Source organism: Macrobrachium rosenbergii, chromosome 12 (assembly GCF_040412425.1).
Source record: "Macrobrachium rosenbergii isolate ZJJX-2024 chromosome 12, ASM4041242v1, whole genome shotgun sequence".
Lineage (NCBI taxonomy): Eukaryota > Metazoa > Arthropoda > Malacostraca > Decapoda > Palaemonidae > Macrobrachium > Macrobrachium rosenbergii.
Genome location: NC_089752.1, coordinates 107,201,465 through 107,223,206, shown reverse-complemented (window position 1 = coordinate 107,223,206; position 21,742 = coordinate 107,201,465). Strand labels below are relative to the sequence as shown.

Below are 21,742 nucleotides of genomic sequence, written 5' to 3'. Positions count from 1 at the left end.
ACAGAAGGTATTACCAGTTACTGTATTGAGTTTTTTGGCAAAACGTTTCACCCCCTCCCTCTTCATTCTTCTCTTCCCCCCCCTTTTTTTTGTGGCAGTGTTCAGACTTAAACATCAAAAATCTTATTTTACCCTTGGACACTAGTAGCATAAGCCTTGACTTGCATGGCATACTCTCCAGAGGTTTTTAGTCTCGGTGGCAAGGCATTCACTAATGCTGAATCATTGATACCAAAGCATCTGCTGTTGGTTTAGATCTGGCATCATAACTTTGGTTTACAGAACTCATCAGGTAGAAGCAATCATTGTCATTCAGAGGGGCACAGAATAGACATCTTACATGCCAAAAGAATTCTTTTAGTCATGCTCATTTGAAAAGGGATAAAAGCTAGAGAAAAAAAGGTAAAAGTCATTTTAAGGGTATTTTGAGTAGGAGCTGCTTTATTGTACTAGCTGAAGTCAACTTTTTCCTTCTTAGTCGGAAATGAGTATGGAATCTTGGATTCAGGTGCTATCATGAAGGCATGATACTGGAAAGGATTACCAGACTCCTGTGTAACAGTGGTTAGGTTTTCTATTCCTTCAACAAATACCTTGAACCCTTTTGTGAAAGATCATGAAGTTCACAGTGTAGAGTTTCATTCTTGACACATGATGATTTCTCATGCTCCTGAACAAGCCAGCTCAGGAACTGTCCATCTTTTGACTACTGATTGATCTACATACTACCCTCATTTTCCTGTTCAAGGGCTTCATATGCTGGCAACATAGCAATGTATAATAAGCCACTAAACATAATTAATAATGGTGTTGGCAAAGAAATAAGGTAGTTATGGAAGGTCTTCACAGTAGATACCTAAACATGCTTTACTAAAAGACAAACTAGGTAAAAATGGACAACTCTATTTTCGACAGAAAGCACCAAATCTGAAGCTGGGATATTTGCTGTTTGCTCATTCCACATCATGCTCCCCGATTCTGCAGATCAGTTGACTTTGTGACGGCCCCTTAATGTATTCTACATAAGCTAATGCCATGAGCTTGTAGAGACTGCAGGCTGTTATCTGGTGTGCCAGATGTTCCCTTATGGTATTAGAGACAGACCAGAACTTCTATGCTGTACTTATGATGCAACACCAGGTTCATTGAGGGAACCCATTCCCCACAAACAGTGTTCCCAGAGGCTTTTGGATAGCCTTGGCCATTTGTAAACCACCAAGCCTGCGAGCAGACTTTTCTTTAGTGTAGGAGTCATGGATGTGGTAGGCTTACTAAGTGTGTATTGGTGAATTTCCCTTTTTGCTGAATAATAGAAAACCATGTTACTTTGATGGTCATTCGTTTCTTTAGCGAACTTCTGCTGTTTTCAAGCCATTCATATTCATGTGTCAAGGCTGCTTTGAATGTGTAGATAAAACACTAGGATACTTAGTAACAGGAGGTTAAGGATTATTTTTAATGAAGTGATATAAGGAATGTTAGTGAAACTTTGAAATTCTTGAATTGTTATTATCTCACCATTTGAATTTGCAGTGATAAGCAAAACTGTCCTTTGTTATGTAGCGTTGGGAGTTGGATAACAGAAGATGTACACAAGGTACGGGCATTTTGTTGCTAATCTTGACATGGAAAATATGAGTTACCACACATACTCGTGTAACACACGATCTCGTGTATCTTGCGACCCCCAAATTTTCACCAATAAAAAATTATTTTATCATGTATCTCGTGTAGCATGCGAGAGGTCCTTATTTGAGAGACCAAATTACAGTAGACTAACCTCTTTTCCACTTTATCCCATCTTCTAGTGAAATAAGTTAGAAAATAAAAGAGAAAGATAAAAGTATCATTAGCAATGCTGTACTTGTTGCATAAGCGCGTACAGTCATAAACAACTGAACAAGAAACAACTGTTTTGCTATGAACAACCAAATCGGGTAACAGCAGCTGTTTTGCTTGCATTTCAACCATCGTACAATAGTAAATAATTACCACATTTATGTTACAAATGACTTTAAATACAATGGGACTGATATATTTTCACATAACAATAATGTACAAAAGTAAGTAAGTATACCTTAGTTTTACCAGTATACCCTTGTTTACTATAGGGAAAAGATCGGCAAGGAAATATACTGCTAAATTTAAGCTGCAAGTTATAGCTGAAGCTGAGAAAACAAACAATGTTCAAGCTGCTAATGACTATAAATTATCATGCATCGGCAACATGGATGAAACTCCCCTAAACTTCAATATGCCTTCAAAATCGACCGTAAATAAAATAGGAGAGAACATTATTTTAATCAAAACTACTGGGCATGAAAGAAGACATTTTACTGTTGTTTTAACGTGTATGGCAGATGGAACGAAACTTTCCCCCATGGTTATCTTTAAACAGAAATTGATGCCTAAACGGAAATTCCCAAATGGTATTGTTGTTTCACGAAAACGTAAACAATGTAAATGATGCGTGATAGCTATGTTTGTATTTTATAATATGATACTAATACGTGAATATTACATATGCTAATTTTATATCTCATGTATGATATGACCCCCTTGAAATTAGCTTCAAAATTAGGTCTTCAAAAGTTGCATGATACCCGGATACCCGAATATATACTGTACTGTATATAACTTTTAGGAGAACTTCATTGATAAGACTCCAGGAGCATTTTGCTGTTTAGATTTTCACTCGCTAGAGTGAATTGTTTTAAGAATCAATAAATCAGGTTTTGCAAACCAAAACAGCTTTTGTAAAAGGTTTATGGAAATCTGATTTAATTTTTATCATTAGTAAAATGTAACTAGTGCACGTGGTCATGGAAATTTTTAATACATGTTCCTAAATAGACCCACAAATTCTTATTGATCATTATGTCATGGGATTTTTTTAGGCATACTCTTGTAAAACAAGGTATACTGTATTTGATTTATTACAGAGCTGCAGTAACTTAGTACGGTACATGTTGTACTCTACAAGTTTCTTCAGAACTGTAACTATTATATTACTTTTTCATTTCAGAGCCACAGTGACATCCTTGGAGGACTTCGAAACCAGGCTAAATTTAGCAATAGAACGGAATGCGTTCCTAGAATCAGAGTTAGATGAGAAAGAAGCATTGAAGGTGATGGTTCAGAGACTGAAAGATGAAGCAAGAGGTAAGGTTTCCATTTTTGTATGATTTAGTTGTATTTTGAAAAGTTGGGAGCTTTTATTTCTAGCGAAGTCTGGGTTATACCATTTTATGCATATATATACTGTTTGTAATTCTTAGCTTAATGATAAATAATATTGCCAAGACCAGGAAGAACATTCTTTATTACAAGCTTTAGTTAAATATTTTACTTTGTGAGTGGTAGTTTGTTTACATTTCACTATAGTTTTATTTTCATATTTTTATGTTTGTGTTTTTAATTTTTCGTTATTTTACGTCTCACCCTTTTAGTTTGTATTTACTTGTTCATTTTATATTTCGTTAGTATTTTTGCTGAAGATTTATTATGACAATTCATTTTATTGTAATTTTATTGATTCTCATCCTTGTCGGTTTTTCAGCCTGATGATGAGGTTTTATACCTCAAAGCTTGTAATAAAGAATGTTCTTCCTGGTCTTGGCAATATTATTTATCAAGCTAAGATTTCAAGTAGCGCCCAATTACAAGAGACTGTTTGTAATTTATATGCCTAAAGAGTATATAACTTGTTTCAGAATTATTTTTCGCAATAATTTTATCCAGAAAGCAAAAAAGCATTATGTATTTTAGATTTCAGACTGAAAAATGATTGTACAGTAAACCCCCAAAGGTTTGAACTGAGGACAGGCTGCCTGAATCTGGTGAAAAATCTGGAGCTCTACAAAGGTTTTTAAAGGGCTTATCCATGACCTACTATCCTTTGGTGTAATCTTAAGTAACTATATTCTGTAAGTTTTCTCCCATTAAAGTTATCAGTAGTGATGGAATGAAAATATAGATATAATATATTCATTCAGAATTTATTATTAAAGAAATTTATAAAAAGAGAGAATAAGCCTGGGGTGTAGCCATGGGACAAAACATCATTTTTGTTTCACTATTTTGCAGTCAATTCTAATAATAATAATACAATATGAATGTAAAGTATTGTAGGTTTCCATGAGAAAGAGGGACCGGCTAAATTTTCCCTAATAAGAGGCCCATTTTGTTAGATTTTCTGTGCTCCTCATTCTCAGATTTTGTGTAAACAGTCACCATGATATTTTTCTTGTTTTTGTTGTTCTCTTTTTTTATTTGATTTTATTTAATTTTTTTTTTTTTTTTGTGCAGTACATAAGTAATTTTACCTCATATATTACTATCTTAACTAGGGGTACAGTACCAGATTTAGAATGGATTTTTAGATTAGTTTTTCCTTATCTTTTTTTTTTATTAATATTTTGGCCCTTTTTCCTTATCTTTTTTTTTTTCTTAATTATATTTGGTCCTTTATAAGAACTTGGAAGAGCTGTCCAGATCTTAAAATAAAAATTTAGATCTTTGAGGGTTTATTTTGTCTCCGATTGATTCTAACCCTTAAGGGATGGGCTAAATGTATATCAAGCACACCCCCAGACTGGGCAAACTTTAAGGTTGGCCAATGTAAAAAAAAAAAAACACACTTCAATAGAAAGAGGAAGATATGTAAATGCACATGGTGTAAGAAAAACTCTAAAAATTTGTCTCTACCTTCCACAGGAAGTTGAAAGTGACTATTTACACCCCTGTGTGCGGCCTCTTTTACAAGACACTTTTAACGATATGCTAATTTTGCCAAGTTATGCATATTTTTTCTAATAATTTATTTTATTTTATTCTGTAAAATTATAAATACAGCTCACACAATATCATAACAGATAAGAACTAAAATCAGTAAGAAATTCTGAGTATATTTGTTGCAAAATATTTACGATATTTACTGAGATGGGGAGATGCAGTAACTTTTTTTGTGAGGTATACATGTTTTTTTCTAATATTTCCTTACACTTTTCTTTGCAAAATTACAATTATAGCTGACATAATACCATAAAAGATAAGAACTAAAACCAGCAGTAATCCCTGGGTTTATTTATGAGCAAATAAATAAAAAGATTTCCTGGAGCTGCAGAGACCCAGTACATTCCCCTCTGAAATCTCAAGGCATACTGAGCTATTATAGTTGCTATAAGTCATTTATGGGCCATTGAAGTGATATGAACATTTTTCCTGCTAAATTCATCCAAACTGAATGACTCGTAATATTAATACTCCTATAAGTTAGCCTGTCCATCACTCAGAACCTGTTATAGATACTCATATGATGATGCCCATCCTTTACGGGTTAATACTGGATAATGGAAGGATTCTGTTTTAATAGTAACATACAAAGTGTTTATGCAATGTGTATTATAGATTATTGCTCTATTTCACACATTCTCATGGTCTTGGAGGATTATTCTGCAATAATCTTTTTGTTAGCTTTTCATTTTATGGGATTAGATATTCAGTGAGCTCTGTCATCCTTCAATGGCCTTGAATGTCAGACCAAAACCCAACTCCAAATTTAAATAAATAAAACTATATAGATTTTTTGTTGAGAGGAGAAGAGTAATAACCAGACTGTAGTCCTGCCATCTCTGTTCTAGTAAACATTTCCTTTTTACTTGGTCTGCCTGGTTCTGTAATTACTTAGTGTTAGCTGGAAGTTCAACCCATCTTTTCATTCATACTTCATTCATTGAGTACTGACATTTTTGTATTTAATAAAAAAAATTTTTCAGTTTGCTTATGTCTAAATTTAGGTATTGTACAGTTAAGAGTTTTTACATTTTTAATTTTTTGTAATAATGTTGAATCTACTCTGCAGCTGTCCTTATTTTTATCTGTGAGAGTCAAGTTCCCTCCCCATACAAGTGCCCACCATGGCCAATCTGATCTACTGTTGACTGTCAAAGGCTTGGCTAAAAGTACAGTCTTTACCTCCACTAAACTATTAAATGTTCATGTGTATTCAATAATTTTGTAAATATCTTTAAGAAAATAAAGAATATTTAATTTTGCATTATAACTTTCAACACCAATTAACAGTCCCAGAAATAACCAACTGTCAGTTGTGAGCAACGAGAGCATTTATGTGTCCAGGTAATTTTCATTAAATAGTCACTGTCCACTACTTACATAAAAACATTAATGTAGTACAGTATTTGTTTTTTTTATTTATCACAAATTGAATTATTTGAAGTAAATTAATATTATTTCCTTTGTTCTTGGCAATTGATTGCTTTTCACATTACAGTATTCCTATTTTTAATTTGTGATGATGTTTGATGTGCAGTTATAAAGTTAATTATTTTGTCTGTCAGTCCATACTAAAGTACAACAAATTTAAGAAGACTGGTTGTTTTTATGGGTCAGTATGTTGTTGCCACTTAATCCTTGACCTTCAAATCCTAACTCTGTCAAGAGAAGCTCTTTCCCTAAAGGAATATTCAAATCTATTCGTAGATTGACCTTGTAAATCTGGCTTTAACCTTTTAACTTTGTTTTCATGTTGTTTATCCTTGTAACTTTGCATGTGTACCACAGATCATTCATAATAATAAATGCTATTGTATTTTGTATAGCTGTGTACATAATTTCTTAAGAAATTCAAAATTTGAAAGAAATAAAAATTATGCAAAAACTATCAGACCTATAATATTTCAATTAGAAGTACCTTTTATTATTTTCAATACTCATTATATGCATATTTATTTTGATGGTTTTTCTATACAAATGTCTCTTTTATGATATCTATTTACATTTTTCTTATTACTTCCTTTGCTTCACCCAAATCCTATTTATTATCAACTACAGTTAAATGTTGTAATCAGAGGATTATTTTGTCTAAGCATAGGACTTTTATATTGCACTTCAGACTGTCCATCTTCATTGTAGATTCCATGAACATGAATAGTTGATTTACTCAGTTTTGTTACCTCAGTAGTTCATAGTTCTACTTTTGAGAAGTTGTAATGTATATTGAGCATTACCTGTTTTTTGTTTATTAAATACTGGTAAATGTTGTATGCCATTTAGAATGTTGAGGTGGATCAAGCAGTGACCTTGCAAAGATGTTAGGTTAAAAGAATAATCTTCAGTTTCTTTGTGGCTTAAGCAGCTTAACTGTCTCAAAAATGACCTGTTAAGTTGATGGGAAAGTTGGCATCGTGCATCAAAACAGATGCTAAGTTTCTAGTTTACAATTTTCATGGAAATTAATAATATTGATTTATGAATAAAATGAATTCCAGCAGTGGGAGAATATATGTCAGGAACTACCAGTACAGTCCAGTAGCATAGGTTAAACAGATCAGAGGCTGTAACTCCTTCCTATGGTCAGGTTCTAAGACTTTCTTATCCTCCCCCCCAAGAGTAAGTCATCCTGACGTTAGGACCAAGGTTTGTTTATTATATGAACAAGTGACAAATTTTAAATCAATTTGTATTTTTCATAACTAACAAACCTTCAGTCTTAACGTATACGCCCCACCTCAAGCCACCCTTCATATTTTCCTGGGCTAGAAAGAAACTGAATTGGTGATGCGTAGATGAAGTAAAGCAGGTCACGTAGCTTCCACCTTCTCCCCTATTGACTGATGCCAGTTGTCACCAACTCCTTGAGTTGTTTTTAACCGGACTCCAGCTAGCACCAGAGAATTTATCCTTAAGTTAAGACCGAAGGTTTGTTAGTTACGAAAAATACAAATTGATTTAAATTTTGTCATTTCAAAGCCCCCCCTCTAAAAATGCTGGTAACTGCCTATTTTAATAGTTCAGACACCAAATACATAAAAAAGTATAATGTATTTAGTCATGAAAATATCATGAAAATACAGTAATTAGTGAATATTGCTTTACGGAAATAATCCGCGAATAGGTGAATTTTCGAATGAGGAAGGGTCGACTGTATCTTGATTTACCTTGAAATTGAAATTATCATCTGAGACTGGATGATGATATGTATGGCAGTAGCGAATTGACCCAAAACACAGGCCAGAATCTCTTTATAAATTTGGCGCACTATAGATTATTATCTTTTATTACTTAGTTTCACGTAGAATGTGTAGCAAAACATGCAAATGCAAGAAAATAAATGTAGGTGAAAAACTAGAGGAAAAAGGAAAACATTTACAAGTATTAAGTATTTATTGTACTCTCAATAATTGATGTCTGCTCCCCATTGAATTTTATAAGACTATCAGATGTCATCTTACAGTGGAGATGCTCTTTTAATAACTATTTATCCTTTTTGTATCTTAGGCTGAGAGAGAGAGAGAGAGAATTCATAAACATTTCAATTTGCTGAGAAGAAAATTGTTTTTATGAATGAAATCATAATTGTCATACAAACCCATTAATTATAAATAACCTTGCTTCCATGCAAATGGTTCTCTAGTTGCACCAACTTGTTAGCTTCTGAAAGATAAAGACCCTAATAGGCGTGCCTAACCATGAGCCATCGTTCTCCAAGGTGTCTTCTGTATGACCGTTTTGTTGTTATGTATTCTGAGTTGCCCTTCCAGGATTAGTAATACCTATATTTGCATTTTTGTTTTATACCATCATTGTCATCCATACATTTTATTTATTATATTTATCCTTCATAATGATGATGGTGGTGCTTAGTGATATATAAATTTCCAAGTGTTTATAGTTGGTATTTTGCATTTTTGGCTGGTTGTCATTTGCCACAAAGTGCTCCTGTGAACACTTCACCTGTTTTTCTAAAAGTAATTTATTTCCATTTCACTTGTATTCTGGAGATGTTTGTTTGAAATTAGATTTTGTATTATTGCAGTAATGGGATTATCTCTTAGTAGTCATTTTCATTAGGTATAGTTTTACATATATTTTGTGCTTCAGTTTTAGTGTTGATTTTGGTCATGTTATTACTGTTAAATGAGTATTTATGATTTATTTTATTGTGCACTGTATTAATTCCCCATTTTTTGTGTATTTGGGGGATTTTCATTGGCATTTTTCCCCATGTTTGAGCATAATTGTGTGGGGGTGGAGGGTTGTACTTGTAGCTCACTTCAATGCTACTTGGGCTGCCATCTTCAACTTGTGTGCTCCGTCCTGGTTTGTTTTATTATATTCGAAGACTGCCGCTCATCCTAGGTCTATCTGTCACCCTTGGTCTTATTCAGATCAGTGCAACGTCATGAGTTGTACACCAGCCAGAGGTGGCATTTTACATTCTTAATTGGTGTTGGGCTGTCATCAACCTTGTAGTCCCAAATTACCCCTTTGTCTGGATGATCATTGGCAGTTTTAGTAGAAGTCACCTGCTTGAAGTAATAGGGGGAGATGGATGAATGTTCTCACTGTAAGTTTGTTGTCTCTGGAGGGAGTTTGCCTCTAGTGGTTTTGAGTGAGCTGGGAAGACATTAGCCTTGAACCCTGGGTCTTTGAAGTTCTTTGAGATTGTTTCTCCCATCCCTTCATTAGTACAAGACCACCACTGCTGATACACATCATCACATTTGAGTCTTACAACATATCCCAAGGAAGAAATTCATCTTGGAGAAGGAGATTGCCTCCATGTCGAAAGGGAGTCATTAAAAATCTCCTGCTAGAGAAGTTGAGGCTTAGCAGTCATCTCTTCCTTGTTCTGAAGATTATCAGAGGCTGGAGGCCAGTTATATATTTATCACAGCAAAATTCTTTGCCTGGTTCTCTTTCAGATAGACTGTGGAATCCATGAGAAGATTGGTGCAGTTTGTATGGCTGTTTCAATTCCAATCCCTTTTCTTTGGACTTTTCATGACCTTCAAGTCTTCCTGAGGACTGATGCTTGTGGTTGTTGGGACACATCAGCTTGGTTTTTGTCTCTGACAATTGCCCAGTCTCTAGGTCTTCGAAGGAGATGTTAAGGAGGTATCAGGAGATAATACTGGTATTGAATTATGGTTCAGATTACAGATATCCTAAACACATAACTTGAACAAAAGTAACAGTATGATAATGATATGACCCAGTGATTTTAATGCTTATCCTGTCTATCTGGACATAATTTTGTATTGTATTATTGAGATTTATACATCATTAATTACTTATGGTGAAGTTACTAATAAACAAAACAAAACAAAAAAACAGAGGGTCTTGAAAGTGTGAGGTAGATGAGATGTCTTGCATTTAATCAATGGCTTATGATAGCTCTCAGTTTTTGTGTGGATGTAACCTTTCTTAGTTTGATTTTATTCATATATTTCTCTGTTAATGATTGTATTATACTTAAAAAAAAAGCTGTAAGAAAAACTGTTTCAAGTGTCTAGTTCTAACAAGGCAGGAGAAACTAGAAGACTTCATTATTGAGAGGAGTTCAGGTGATCAACAGATGATTTAGGCAGATTCAGTAGGAAATCTTTATCTTTTGACAAGTTTCTATTCTTATTTTTACATTGATAGGAGGTGCATGTTACTGATAATATAGAATTATTAAAAATACCATACAGATGAGGTCAATTTTGACATTACCAGTGATGTACTGAAAATCCACCCCCATTCTGTGGCTCCCTCCCCAGGCACAGTGTAAAGCTCACAATTTAATCAAGTAATATTCCATTTTAAAGGTATAGTTCTTAACATATATTCTAGCCTTAAGGAGAGCATTTTTAATGACAGCATTTTGGTGAATGGAAAATATGATTGTAGAATTAAACTTGTAAATGTCATAACTTCTCTAGTTTGTTTTAATTGACTGTATCGTATATAAATAAGTCATTATTTATAAATTTGTATGTTATATACAGGCAGTCCCCGGTTATCGGCGGGGTTCCGTTTCTGAGGGTGTGATGATAACCGAAAGTCGGCGATTTTCGGGGGTTATCAGCGCCAAAAAGCACCGATTTTCGGTTATCAGCGCCTCTGTTAGGTATGTATTGGCGCCAATACCCAATTATTGGTGCCGATAAGCAGAAATCGGTGATTTTCAGCGCCGAAAATTGCCGATTTTCGTCGCTAGACAAGCCCCATAAAACCGGATCGCTGTTAACCGAGCCTGCCGTTAACCGGGGACTGCCTGTACTGATGTATTATGTAGGTGTATGTATGATATACAGTCACTACCCACCAATGAGTTACATTCCGAATGGCCGTTTGTATCTTGAATTGTTCATAAGTTGTTTTTTAATATGTGAATAATTTTTGTTGGTATTTACATTTCTGAGCTAACTCGGGCGTCATAGATTATAGTATTTTCACCGTATTTTTAAGTAAGGCTGTATTATAAAGAATTACTTTGTATATTAGAAAGGTAAAAAAGAAGAAAATAAAATTTAGAGTCGTGTAACATTCAAAATTTAGTATTTTTTCCATTCTTTGGAAGTTCACAAAGTGAACAATGCACACTGCCATCTATTGACAAAAACATTTACTAAATATTTCCTATGGGGAGGAAATTTAGAAAATGGGAATTCATCAAAGCCAGTTAAATCAGAAACATAGAAATAAGTAGGAACATTTTATGAGTATGAATGAGTACAGTCACTACCCTACTTACAAACGAGTGTCATTCTGGACGGCCGTTTGTATGTTGAATTGCTTGTAAGTTGGTTATTGTACATGCCTATTTAAGTACAGTATGATATAAAGCAATACAGTACTGTACATTTTTTCATCCTAAAATACAATTCACTGTACATACAGTACTGTACTGTATTTTATAGAATAGGCACACAGCAAAATTTAAACATATGGGTGGCAAGGGGGAGCGCTCTAAACACAATTTTAAATTGCAATCCCATTTGTATCTCAGAATGTTTGTAAGTTTAATGTTTGCAAGTAGGGTGGTGCCTGTATTCTTGTGATTGTAAGAAGAATACTTGGCAATTAATCACGAGAATATTTGGGATAATTGGGGAAGGTGTTAAAGGAAAAGGTTTTTCTTCTTTGTTGTGTTCTTCTGTTCTTTGCAAAAATTCTTACTAGTAGAGTAAGCCTGCTGAGCAAAATTTTAATTTATAGGCAGCAAAGAGGAGCACTCCAAACACAATTTTAACTTGTGACCCTGAATTCTAGTTGCATGTGACCCAGAATGTTAGTTACATGAATGTTCGTAAGTAGGGTGGTGACTATGTATATTGTGTGTCTATATATATATATTAGCATTTTCACACTGCACTGCATACAGTGCCAGCTTAAGTTGGAGGAACCTATGTATTTGCAGTATTTATATTGTGAAGTTTTTATGTGTAACATTTAAAAATAAGCATATACTGTGTATGTCTGAAGTTTCTAATTACGTATTGTGAATCCTCATTATTGCGCAGATTTTTCCATAGATGTCAGATAAACGCATTATTATTATCTTTGGAATAAACAACAATCCATAACATGCATATGTACAACCAAGCGCTCTCTCTGCAAAGGGGGCAAATTGAAAAGAAAGTTGATTACTGTACGAGCGAATGCATTTGAAAGATATGACGTGTGAGAAAAATTAATGTTGAACAAATGTGGTTAAAGAAAAAGTGAAAAATGGAATGAAGGATATGAATGCTAAAAAGTCTCTTTTATCTCTCTCTCTCATTTGAGAAAATTTTTTGAAAGAGTACCAATGCCATGTGCATATTATGGGTTCATTGATTAGACCAACCATAGACTATTGTCTGCCGTCAAGTCTTCCAATGCTCCAAAAGAGTCTAATGAAATGAATTTAGTGTGTGCTACATAATTTCATAGAAAAGCAGAACACCAGCGTAACCTTCCTTATCGTGCTAAACTGAAAACACTGAAAGTAACTAGCATCTATGTATACACAAATGCCATGGAATTCTTCTTCTTCTTCTTCTTCTTCGCTTAACGTGCTATAGAATAACGTGCATTTAAAAAAATTGATGAAGGCTTGGTTTCAAATTGACTGGCAAATCATTAAAACTGGGAACCTTGTCCTTCAATTTAATCATAATCCTAGAATGGAAGCGATATGTCCTTTACTCCAAAGTACACAGTATACCAACCAGTAGCCAACAGAGTTTATTTCTCTCATGGTAGTTTGCTAGGGCCTGTGTTGTTAATTTTTACCAGTTATATGATTTATGAAGTAGAAATATGATTTTATGGTATGCAGATGATGCTACTCTTGTAATTTTCCCAACGATTGAAGCTGCTGCTGCTGCTAGCCTCAGCAGGAATCTAAAATGGATCAGTAAGGGGGTGTGTAGGGCATGATAGCAAGCAGAACCTCAGTAAAACTTAAGGCTGTTGATTATGAAAACTTGCACCATGCTCCCATTCTGTTTGATTTTTATAGTTACTTTATTACTCCACTGGTTTGTTCTGAATATATTAGAGTTCTTTTTGATATTTCTAAGTTTCTTTCAAGTCACTTATACATCACCTAATACACTGGGAAAACTAGGTATTCTGTATAAATGTTTCATTATCTTGAAGAATAATTTACTTTTGTAATTAAATAGTAGTTTAAGTAGTTGTATAACTGCTGAAAGATGACTGTCAAAACAGTATGACCTTCTACTGAAGTAGAAACAAGGAAATGTCCAGCACTATCAAAAAGTAAAGTAGACAATCACAATGTATAAAAAAAAACCACACAGTGGAAAGAGGGTATTAATTAATATACTCAAAATATTGAGTAAAGTTTTGATACTCTGTTGTTGGCAAGGATGCAAATGTTGGCTAATGATGAGTAATAGTAGTGAACTTTACCAAAAATATTGGTTCTTACCAACCTATAATGAAAAATGCTTTCATTCTTTTATAATTCTTAAATAGCACTTGTTATGGGTATTAAAGTAAAGTCTAGTAAGGCAGTGGTTTGCATTTCCAAAGTGAAAATTTTTTTGAAATAAATGGTCAATGTGTGTCTAGTTATGGTTTCTAGAATGCACAGTTTATATTGCTTGAAGAACTTAGTGTGCAGTATGGTGTTTTTCTATGAAACATGAAAAAGTTTTTGTGTGTGAGCACTAACTATTGCCCTAATTGAGCCTTTTAAGTCAAGCGTTTGAAGAGGATGGTCCAGTAGTAAAGTATCCAAGAAGAGAATCTTGTATTTCTTAAGGGATGAGAGACGTCCTGTAGGGATATTATGATACCCACAACTCATCTACCTTTCTCAAGTTGAAGCTTTTGGATAGCTGTGATGATTGGTTTTATCAGTCTGAATTTTTTTTTTTTTTTTTTTTTTTTAATTTTTGTGGCCAGCAGAGTGTCCCCACTTATTGTATTAATTGATGTTTCTGAGTAATTTTTATATTGGCGTGGGCTTTTGTCAGTTTGTTGACTGGTTAATTAATGTTTAGGCCTTTTATTTTGTTTATAATTTAGATATTGAATATCAAGGCTGGCATAACTGGCTGGCAATGAAACAGAAATGTTGGTTTCTACCAGTTCATGTGCTGGAGTGTCACAATAGCTTCAGTCTACTGGATGATATTCCTTCTTCAAGATATATATTACTACTGGCGTGAAGTAGTGGTGGAATCGTGAGGAAACGTGGTTTTAGTCCTCCAGGGATTCCCTAGAGCATCATACCACACAGGCAAATGTTGGATAATTTTCCTTTACCTTCAAGTTCATAAATTTTCCTTCTGTATTTGATTTTCAAAGCATTGGCAAACAATCTCTCTCTCTCTCTCTCTCTCTCTCTCTCTCTCTCTCTCTCTGTTCTCTAATTCTCCCCTCTCTCTCTCTCTCTCTCTCTCTCTCTCTCTCTCTCTCTCTCTCTCTCTTTCATCTTCAAACTTTTTTGTTGTTTTTTCCTGTTCCTCCTAGAGTTTCGAGGTGCCCTGTAACATGGGCCCCCTCATCGCTAATAGACAATCTCTCTCTCTCTCTCTCTCTCTCTCTCTCTCTCTCTCTCTCTCTCTCTCTCTCTCTCTCTCTCTCTCTCTCTCTCTCTCTCTCTCTCTCTCTCTCTCTGTTCATCTTCTTTTTGTTGTTGTTTTTTCCTGTTCCTCCTAGAGTTTGCTGAGGGTGCTCCTGTCACATGGGCCCACCTCATCACTATTATGGATATGGCTGTGATTCAAGTTTTGCTCAAGTATGAGCTGTGTAATAGTCTCACCATAGTGTTCAGCAGCCTTATCATTGCTAGGCCTAGATTTGCCCTTTATTCGCAGTTGCCAGATTCCATGACACGCCACGAAGTTCCTCAGGAACTCTTGATAGAACATCGTAGCCTTTTCTGTAGTGACTGGAACTAAGGTTGGCTTCCCTTCAGCACCTTGTGCAGTAAACCACTTATGAAGCCTGTTGTCCAGCTTGATTAACTCTTCATTATTTCATGGATGTTATCTTGGTTTTAACTGAAATGGACATGTGCAGTGGATGCCAAATGTTGGTTTCTCTGGCCCTGGATGTCATGAAACATGAAGATGATCTTGCAGTCCTCCATTAAGATTTTGTCATCATTAGCATGTTGTATCTATTAATTTTATTTTTTTTGGCAGTACTCAATGAAAGCATTTCTTTTACTCCCAGTATGCTTACCATGTTTAGTTAGCATTTTGGGACATAAAAATAAGCAGTGTTCACAAAAATACCATTGTTTCCCATGTGTTTGGTTAAAATATTGTAACAGTTCAGAATTGATGGTTAACACAAGTGTGAATAGTGGAACAGAAGCTTCCCACTACAGTACATACATTTGTCTTCAAGCTTGGCATCGCTGTGTATTCCACACACACAAGGTGAGAGTTGACATCTGTCTGTCATAGAAGTGAAAGATCAGTTTCATTTCCCACCTCATCTCTCTTTCAAATGTTAGAAAGTAGCTTCCAAGCCCCACGGAGGAGCTGAGCCTCCAAGCTGTGAGCGTCATTCACCTGAGGTGGCTAGTTGGTAGCATCTCAGAAATTGAGCAGAACCAAACAGGTTTAGGTAGCTGAATTTTTTAATCCAAAATCTGGAATTTTTTACAAATAATCAAAATGTGTTTGAAGTTGGTGTATATCTGAAATTTGGCTTGTAATTAGATTTAGAAAAAATCAGTTTCCCAGTGATATACCTGCTATACAAAGCTTTAATGTATATTGTAAATAATTTTATTCTGTTTTATATCATCCTTTGGTCCAGCCTCTAATTCCTTAATCGAGAAACATGTCCTCTTTAGTTAAACAAATCAGGTAGGCAAGTTGGCTTGCTGATGATGTTCAATTGTTCAATTATTTTGCTGGTTATCCTTTCTAGTACAGAAGTAAATAGCTCAAGTAAGGGAATAGTTTGTTATGTATAACAAAATTTGGTGTTAGGAGTTATTTTTAAATATTTTGTTGTGATTACTGTAGTATGTGTTATTATTAAGTAGTTTAACCAGACCAGTTATAAGTGTGAGGTTGTATAGACTGTATTGACCTTGGAGGCAAGTTACATGAAAAATGGAAAATTGTATTTTATGATAGCTTTGGAACAAAGAGAATATTTTGGTTTAATTAACTTAAACCCAAGAAATACTTGGTTTCAAGTTTAAATTTTTAATTTTTTAACCTTGGTAATTTTGCCAAAGTGATGCCATGTGTTTCTTCTTTCTCTAGATCTTCGACAAGAACTTTGTGTTAAAGCAAAAGAAGACATTGAGCCAGATAATGATAAAGCTTTACAACAGCAACAGAGCAAATATCACCTTGATCTACAGTCACCACAAAAACCAGTGTCCTCAACCAAAATGCCTACAGAAGAGTCCATTGTTGATTCTAATAAACTTGTTTCGACCACACAAATAACAGAGTCTGTTCCAAGCACACATGTTAAATGTAAGTTTTTCTCAAGTTTCATTGTTTTACTTTGCTTCCATTTTCTTTGTTTCTCCTTGTGTAAAATAATTTTTTTAGTATGAAAGAAACAAATCAGCTCATGAGTGTAAGGAATATAATGAATTTAGTAACTTGATTCTTATTTATCAGTGGGTTCTTGTCTTAAGCCAGTGTCATATACGAAGTATCACTAGGATAAATGTATTGCATTGCTTGCATGTTTTGAAATACCATATGTACAGTTTTCAAAGTAACTTCACTGCATTATTTAAGGGGACTTATTATGATTTGATATTCAGATTGCTCCTTGTCTTGATTGCTTTTTTCTCAAGGCATACATGCTAGTTCTTCTTTTTTCCATTAAAGTCTGTATTAAAAATTTTTCTTCAGTGCAGAGTGGTATAGTACAGAAATGGGTTATCCGATTCCTAATTAAGTGTGCAATAATGATGAAGTAAAGATAAAGATGTGGGGAAGTAGAGAACAAAAAAAAATTTTTTTTTTTTTAGAAACTTAATACAGTATTGTGTGTTGTTGCATTTTAGTCAGAATGTCCAATATGGGAAGAGCAAACAGTTGATGGTTATCGTTATCCAGTAGTGAAGTGAAATGGTTTCCTGTGTTGACTGGTATTACTGACACTAATTGTAATAATTTTTCGGTTATGTAAATTGTATATGTAGAGTAAGACAACATGTTCATGATACATTTCTGTTGGGATTAGAATTCCACCTTCTAACACTTACAGAAACATTTGTTTGCTTTACAACTGTAGAATGGTTGACTCTAAGTAAAATAGCAATGCACTCAAGCATTTTGAATTGATGGTAATTCGAGAACCCACTGTATTTACTAAGGCCTATCAGAAATTAAGTTGTGTATTTTGGAGATTAACTTCTGTACTTATTTTTAACGTTTATTTTGTGGTTACTTTTCAAATACTATATGCTTTATTGTGTTCGATCTCTTTGAGGAAGTAAGTTTTTTGACAGGGTGTGAATGGTGTATAAGAAATGTCATGCTTTGGAACAGTGCTTATGCATAGGGTCTCTCTGGAGACTCATTATTTTGGTATATATTTTACTTTTTATAATGGTCATCATGAATAACAAATAATGTTCAGTTGGTAATTTAAAAAAAAAAATTACCTCAGTGTGATTTTTTTTGTATTTAAGGTTTAGTATAACATAGTATTTCAAGAACCAGAATTATTATTCTTGATGATAATGTTAACTTAGAACCTCCTTTGTTGCTGTTGTGTGGGGTTTAGTCTTTCAGAAAACTGTTATAAAGTAATTTAGGAAAAAGGTAAAGTAATTTATGTCTCATAAGGCACAATAAAATAAATGCTGTTTTTGTGTAGAAGTCAGCTTCTCAAGTTTTTTTAGTTCTTTATACGTCATAGGAAATATGTGCATTGTATTGATATTCATGTGATAATTTTTTTCAGCTCATACCCTGCACAATATAAACAATGGTAATATCCCTTTGACTCCCTCAGCCAGGATATCAGCACTGAATATTGTTGGTGATCTATTAAGAAAAGTTGGGGTGAGTATTTTGAATAGTTTTTTTTATCAACTTTTTAAAAGTTATTATTATGTTGCATTAACCTTATTTTGGAGTTTTTAAAGGGTTTTTTGCAGTTTTTGCAATTTTTCCTTTAACATTTTTAACAGATTTTTTTTTCAAGTTTTGAGTCATTGTTCATGCCAAGGGACAAAAAGTTCTTTCAGAAGTGTTGGAAGAATTATTGTGAAGTTAGTTACATTGTGTTAGTAATATTAACTGCCACAGTTAAAATTCAAGGGACATAATAGATACCATTGTGTAGCTGTATGAATATTTCTGTCAGCTGTTTAAAGCTGCAGGAAATCTGATAAAGTTTTTCATCAGCGTTACTCAAGCTTCTTAAAAATGAAATTGAAAGCTTATTTGTGAGACAACTGACATATTTTTCTTGAAAAGGCATGTACTGTATAATCTTTCATTCTTGGTACAAGCTCTCTTGCTCATGCCTTAACATCCAGTTTAAGTGGACAAACAGGGTTGAATAGCTGTTGGAAATGAACAGAGTAGATGATAAACAAGGCTACTTTGCTTGATGGAGCCCGGGAAAGACTTTTGAGTTGTTAGTAGTATGTATCATAACACATGATCTGAAGCGAAGACAGTAGCAGGTATATCTGAAGAATTTTTATGTAAATGTATGTTCTTTAAGGGTCAGCGCTTTGTCCTTCATTGTTTATTGAAAAGTGTAGAAAGGTAGGCCCCTTTAGAGTAGTCTGGATGAGGTTTTGATGTTTTAAAAAATGAAAGGGTGGAATTGAAAATCCCACGTTAGGTATGTTCAATGCTGTTGATGTTGTTTTGATTGCAGGAGTTAGATAGAAAGCTAGATAATTGGAGATTTTTATAAGAGAGTAAAAGAATGAAGACAGGCTGAACAAAGACTGAATGCAAGATAATGTGATGGATAATGACAAGAATCAAGCCATGATTAACCTGGGAGAACTGGAACCATGAGATGTTCAAGTAGCTTGGCTTAGTAAGAGATATTGGTGATACAAATAAAGAGGTTAACCAGTGAATTCAAGCCAGATGGAATAACTGAGGGGGGATATCTGGTGAACTCTGTGACAGGTGAATTATTAGGCTAAAAGGCAAGTGATACTTGGTGGTAAGAACTGCAGTGTTGTATGGGCTAGAAGCAGCACCACTGAGGAAAATAAGAAAAAATAAATTAGATACGCAGATATGAGGATGCTCACATAGATGAGTAGAATGACAAAAAGAGATAGAGGATCTGCAAAAGTCATTGAACTGTCAAAGAAAGTCCAATTAACATTAAGATGGTGTGGGCACCTAGTGAGCAGAGGATATGGTGGTCATGTTGTAGAGGACATCATGGAAATGGAAGTTTTATATACACAAAGACCAAAGAGAAGATGGAGACTGTGTCAGAGAAAACATGAGAAACTAGGGAATAGACAAAGGGAGGACACAAGGTAGAATCAAAGAGTCACCTAATAAAGGCTTATTAAAAATAGCAACTAAAATAATAGAGACTCAGATCTGATGAGTAGCTCGTACTTAATGCTGGTAAAATTATGGCACAGGTAATGCTTTTAAGCTAAGACAGCCCAGGCTGCTGCTTGAAGCCCAGAGGTTGATGGTGAAAGGCCTAAAAAAAGAAATATATGAGCAATTGAGGTAGGTCAAAGCTGGGCAGAAAAATCATCCTCGTGTTGAAAGTGGGAAAGGAAAAATTAATAGGAGGAAACAGTTGAGAACAGTTTTGCAGAGGCTTTCCTCTAACCAGGCGGTGAAGTAAATAAAAGCAAGTTGGTTTTTAGCTATGAAGCAGAAATTATTTTATATTGTATCTTTTTAAAGATACAATATGCTATGAGATTATGTAATACTCTAGTTCTATGTGTGTAATCTGCTAGAATATAAGAGAACTAATGATTTTCCTGTACATATTAATCCATAGGTGAGTATCAAGTCACCGACATCTTGTATTGACATATCTCTTGTGATCCCTTCAGCTTACTGTAGCAAGGAAGATCTGTACAGTGTTTTCCAATTAAGATATAATAATTTTAGTGTTTTAGCTTTGTGAGTGTTGGGCATAATTCAGCAGTCAGTGTTAGGTAATACTTTTTTTGTCTTTACCAGTGGGAAATGCCTTATGGTTTTTTAAACATGACAGCCTGAGATTTTTTATAAAATGCCCAACACTCACGAAGCTTAAGCAGACTCTTATATCGTAATTGGAAAACACTGTAAAGATGATCTTTCTTGCTAAAGTAAGCTGAAGGGATCACAAGATATATGTCAATGACTTGATATTTGCCTGTGGATTAATATTTATACAAAAATCATTAGTTTTCTTCTACTCTAGCAAATACCACACACATATAACTAAAGTATTACATAATCTTATAGCATACAGCACAACCTAGAAACCTATGGAAATCTCTAGAACAACATAGTAAGTAGAATGTCTAAAAATTCGTAACCGAACTGCCGTTAATTGTATATAATTAAATATATCCAGTAAAGTAACATTGTAGTAAACAAACATATTACTCAAAGATATGCCTCTTTATGAAGACAATGTATCTTAATCAGAATTATGTAATGTTATGACAAAAATTACTGAACTCTCCTTAAAAATTGTACCATTTGTCTTTTACCTAAGTAACATAGAAAATGCTGCTAGGGAGAAACTAAAATTATCCTTAGCAGTAATAAAATTGGCAAATCACATACAGGCAGTCCTCGGTTATCGGCGGGGTTCCGTTTCTGAGGGTGTGATGATCACTGAAAATTGGCGATTTTTGGGGGTTATCGGCGCCGATTTTCGGTTATTGGCGCCAATACCCAATTATCGGCGCTGATAAGCGGAAATTGGCGATTTTTGGCACCGAAAATTGCCGATTTTCGTCGCTAGGCAAGTGCCAGTAAAACTGGATCGCTATTAACCGAGCCCATCGTTAACCGGGGACTGCCTGTAGCTTATACCTTGACACCTATATTTATGTTGATTGCTGATTTAAATCGTTGATTGACAATGGTACATGCTGGGGATTCAAATTTTTATGTAGCATATATATTTAACATAATTTTTATCATGTTCATTGTGGTGTCTGAATTGTACTACCAAACTGAACTAGTTTCTCTACCATATTGAGCTTTATAATGATTGTTTGGTATATCAAAACCCACTTTACCATCTATTAATTTTTGCTCGTTTTAGAGGAGATATGCAATGTGAAGTACAGTATAGGATATATCAGAAGTACAGTAATGAGTACATCATTAGGATGTACCACTGCACTGTACGTCAGCCTTTGCAGTATCCTTTTGCCTGCAGTGCTCCGTCTTTCACCTTTCGTTGGTACCCTTTGGTGTTTTTCAGTTAGTTGTCCAACTTCTGCAACTGCAATTTTTGTCCCACTTAATATTAAATACTTAAT

General features: G+C 34.4%; 1 protein-coding gene across 7 annotated transcripts in view; it reads left to right on the top strand.

Moving 5' to 3' along the window:
• LOC136843837 (nuclear distribution protein nudE homolog 1-like) overlaps nucleotides 1-21,742 on the top strand; it is a 213,224-nt gene that overhangs the window by 169,740 nt on the left and 21,742 nt on the right. For all 7 annotated transcript variants that reach the window (XR_010854700.1, XR_010854699.1, XR_010854698.1 and 4 more), the window contains exons 5-7: nucleotides 3,026-3,162; nucleotides 16,539-16,757; nucleotides 18,208-18,308. Coding sequence is in view for 4 of the 7 variants with exons in the window: in XM_067112636.1 (XP_066968737.1) it covers nucleotides 3,026-3,162; nucleotides 16,539-16,757; nucleotides 18,208-18,308 (457 nt within the window). In the remaining 3 variants the exon portion in view is untranslated. The remainder of the gene's footprint in view (nucleotides 1-3,025; nucleotides 3,163-16,538; nucleotides 16,758-18,207; nucleotides 18,309-21,742) is intronic.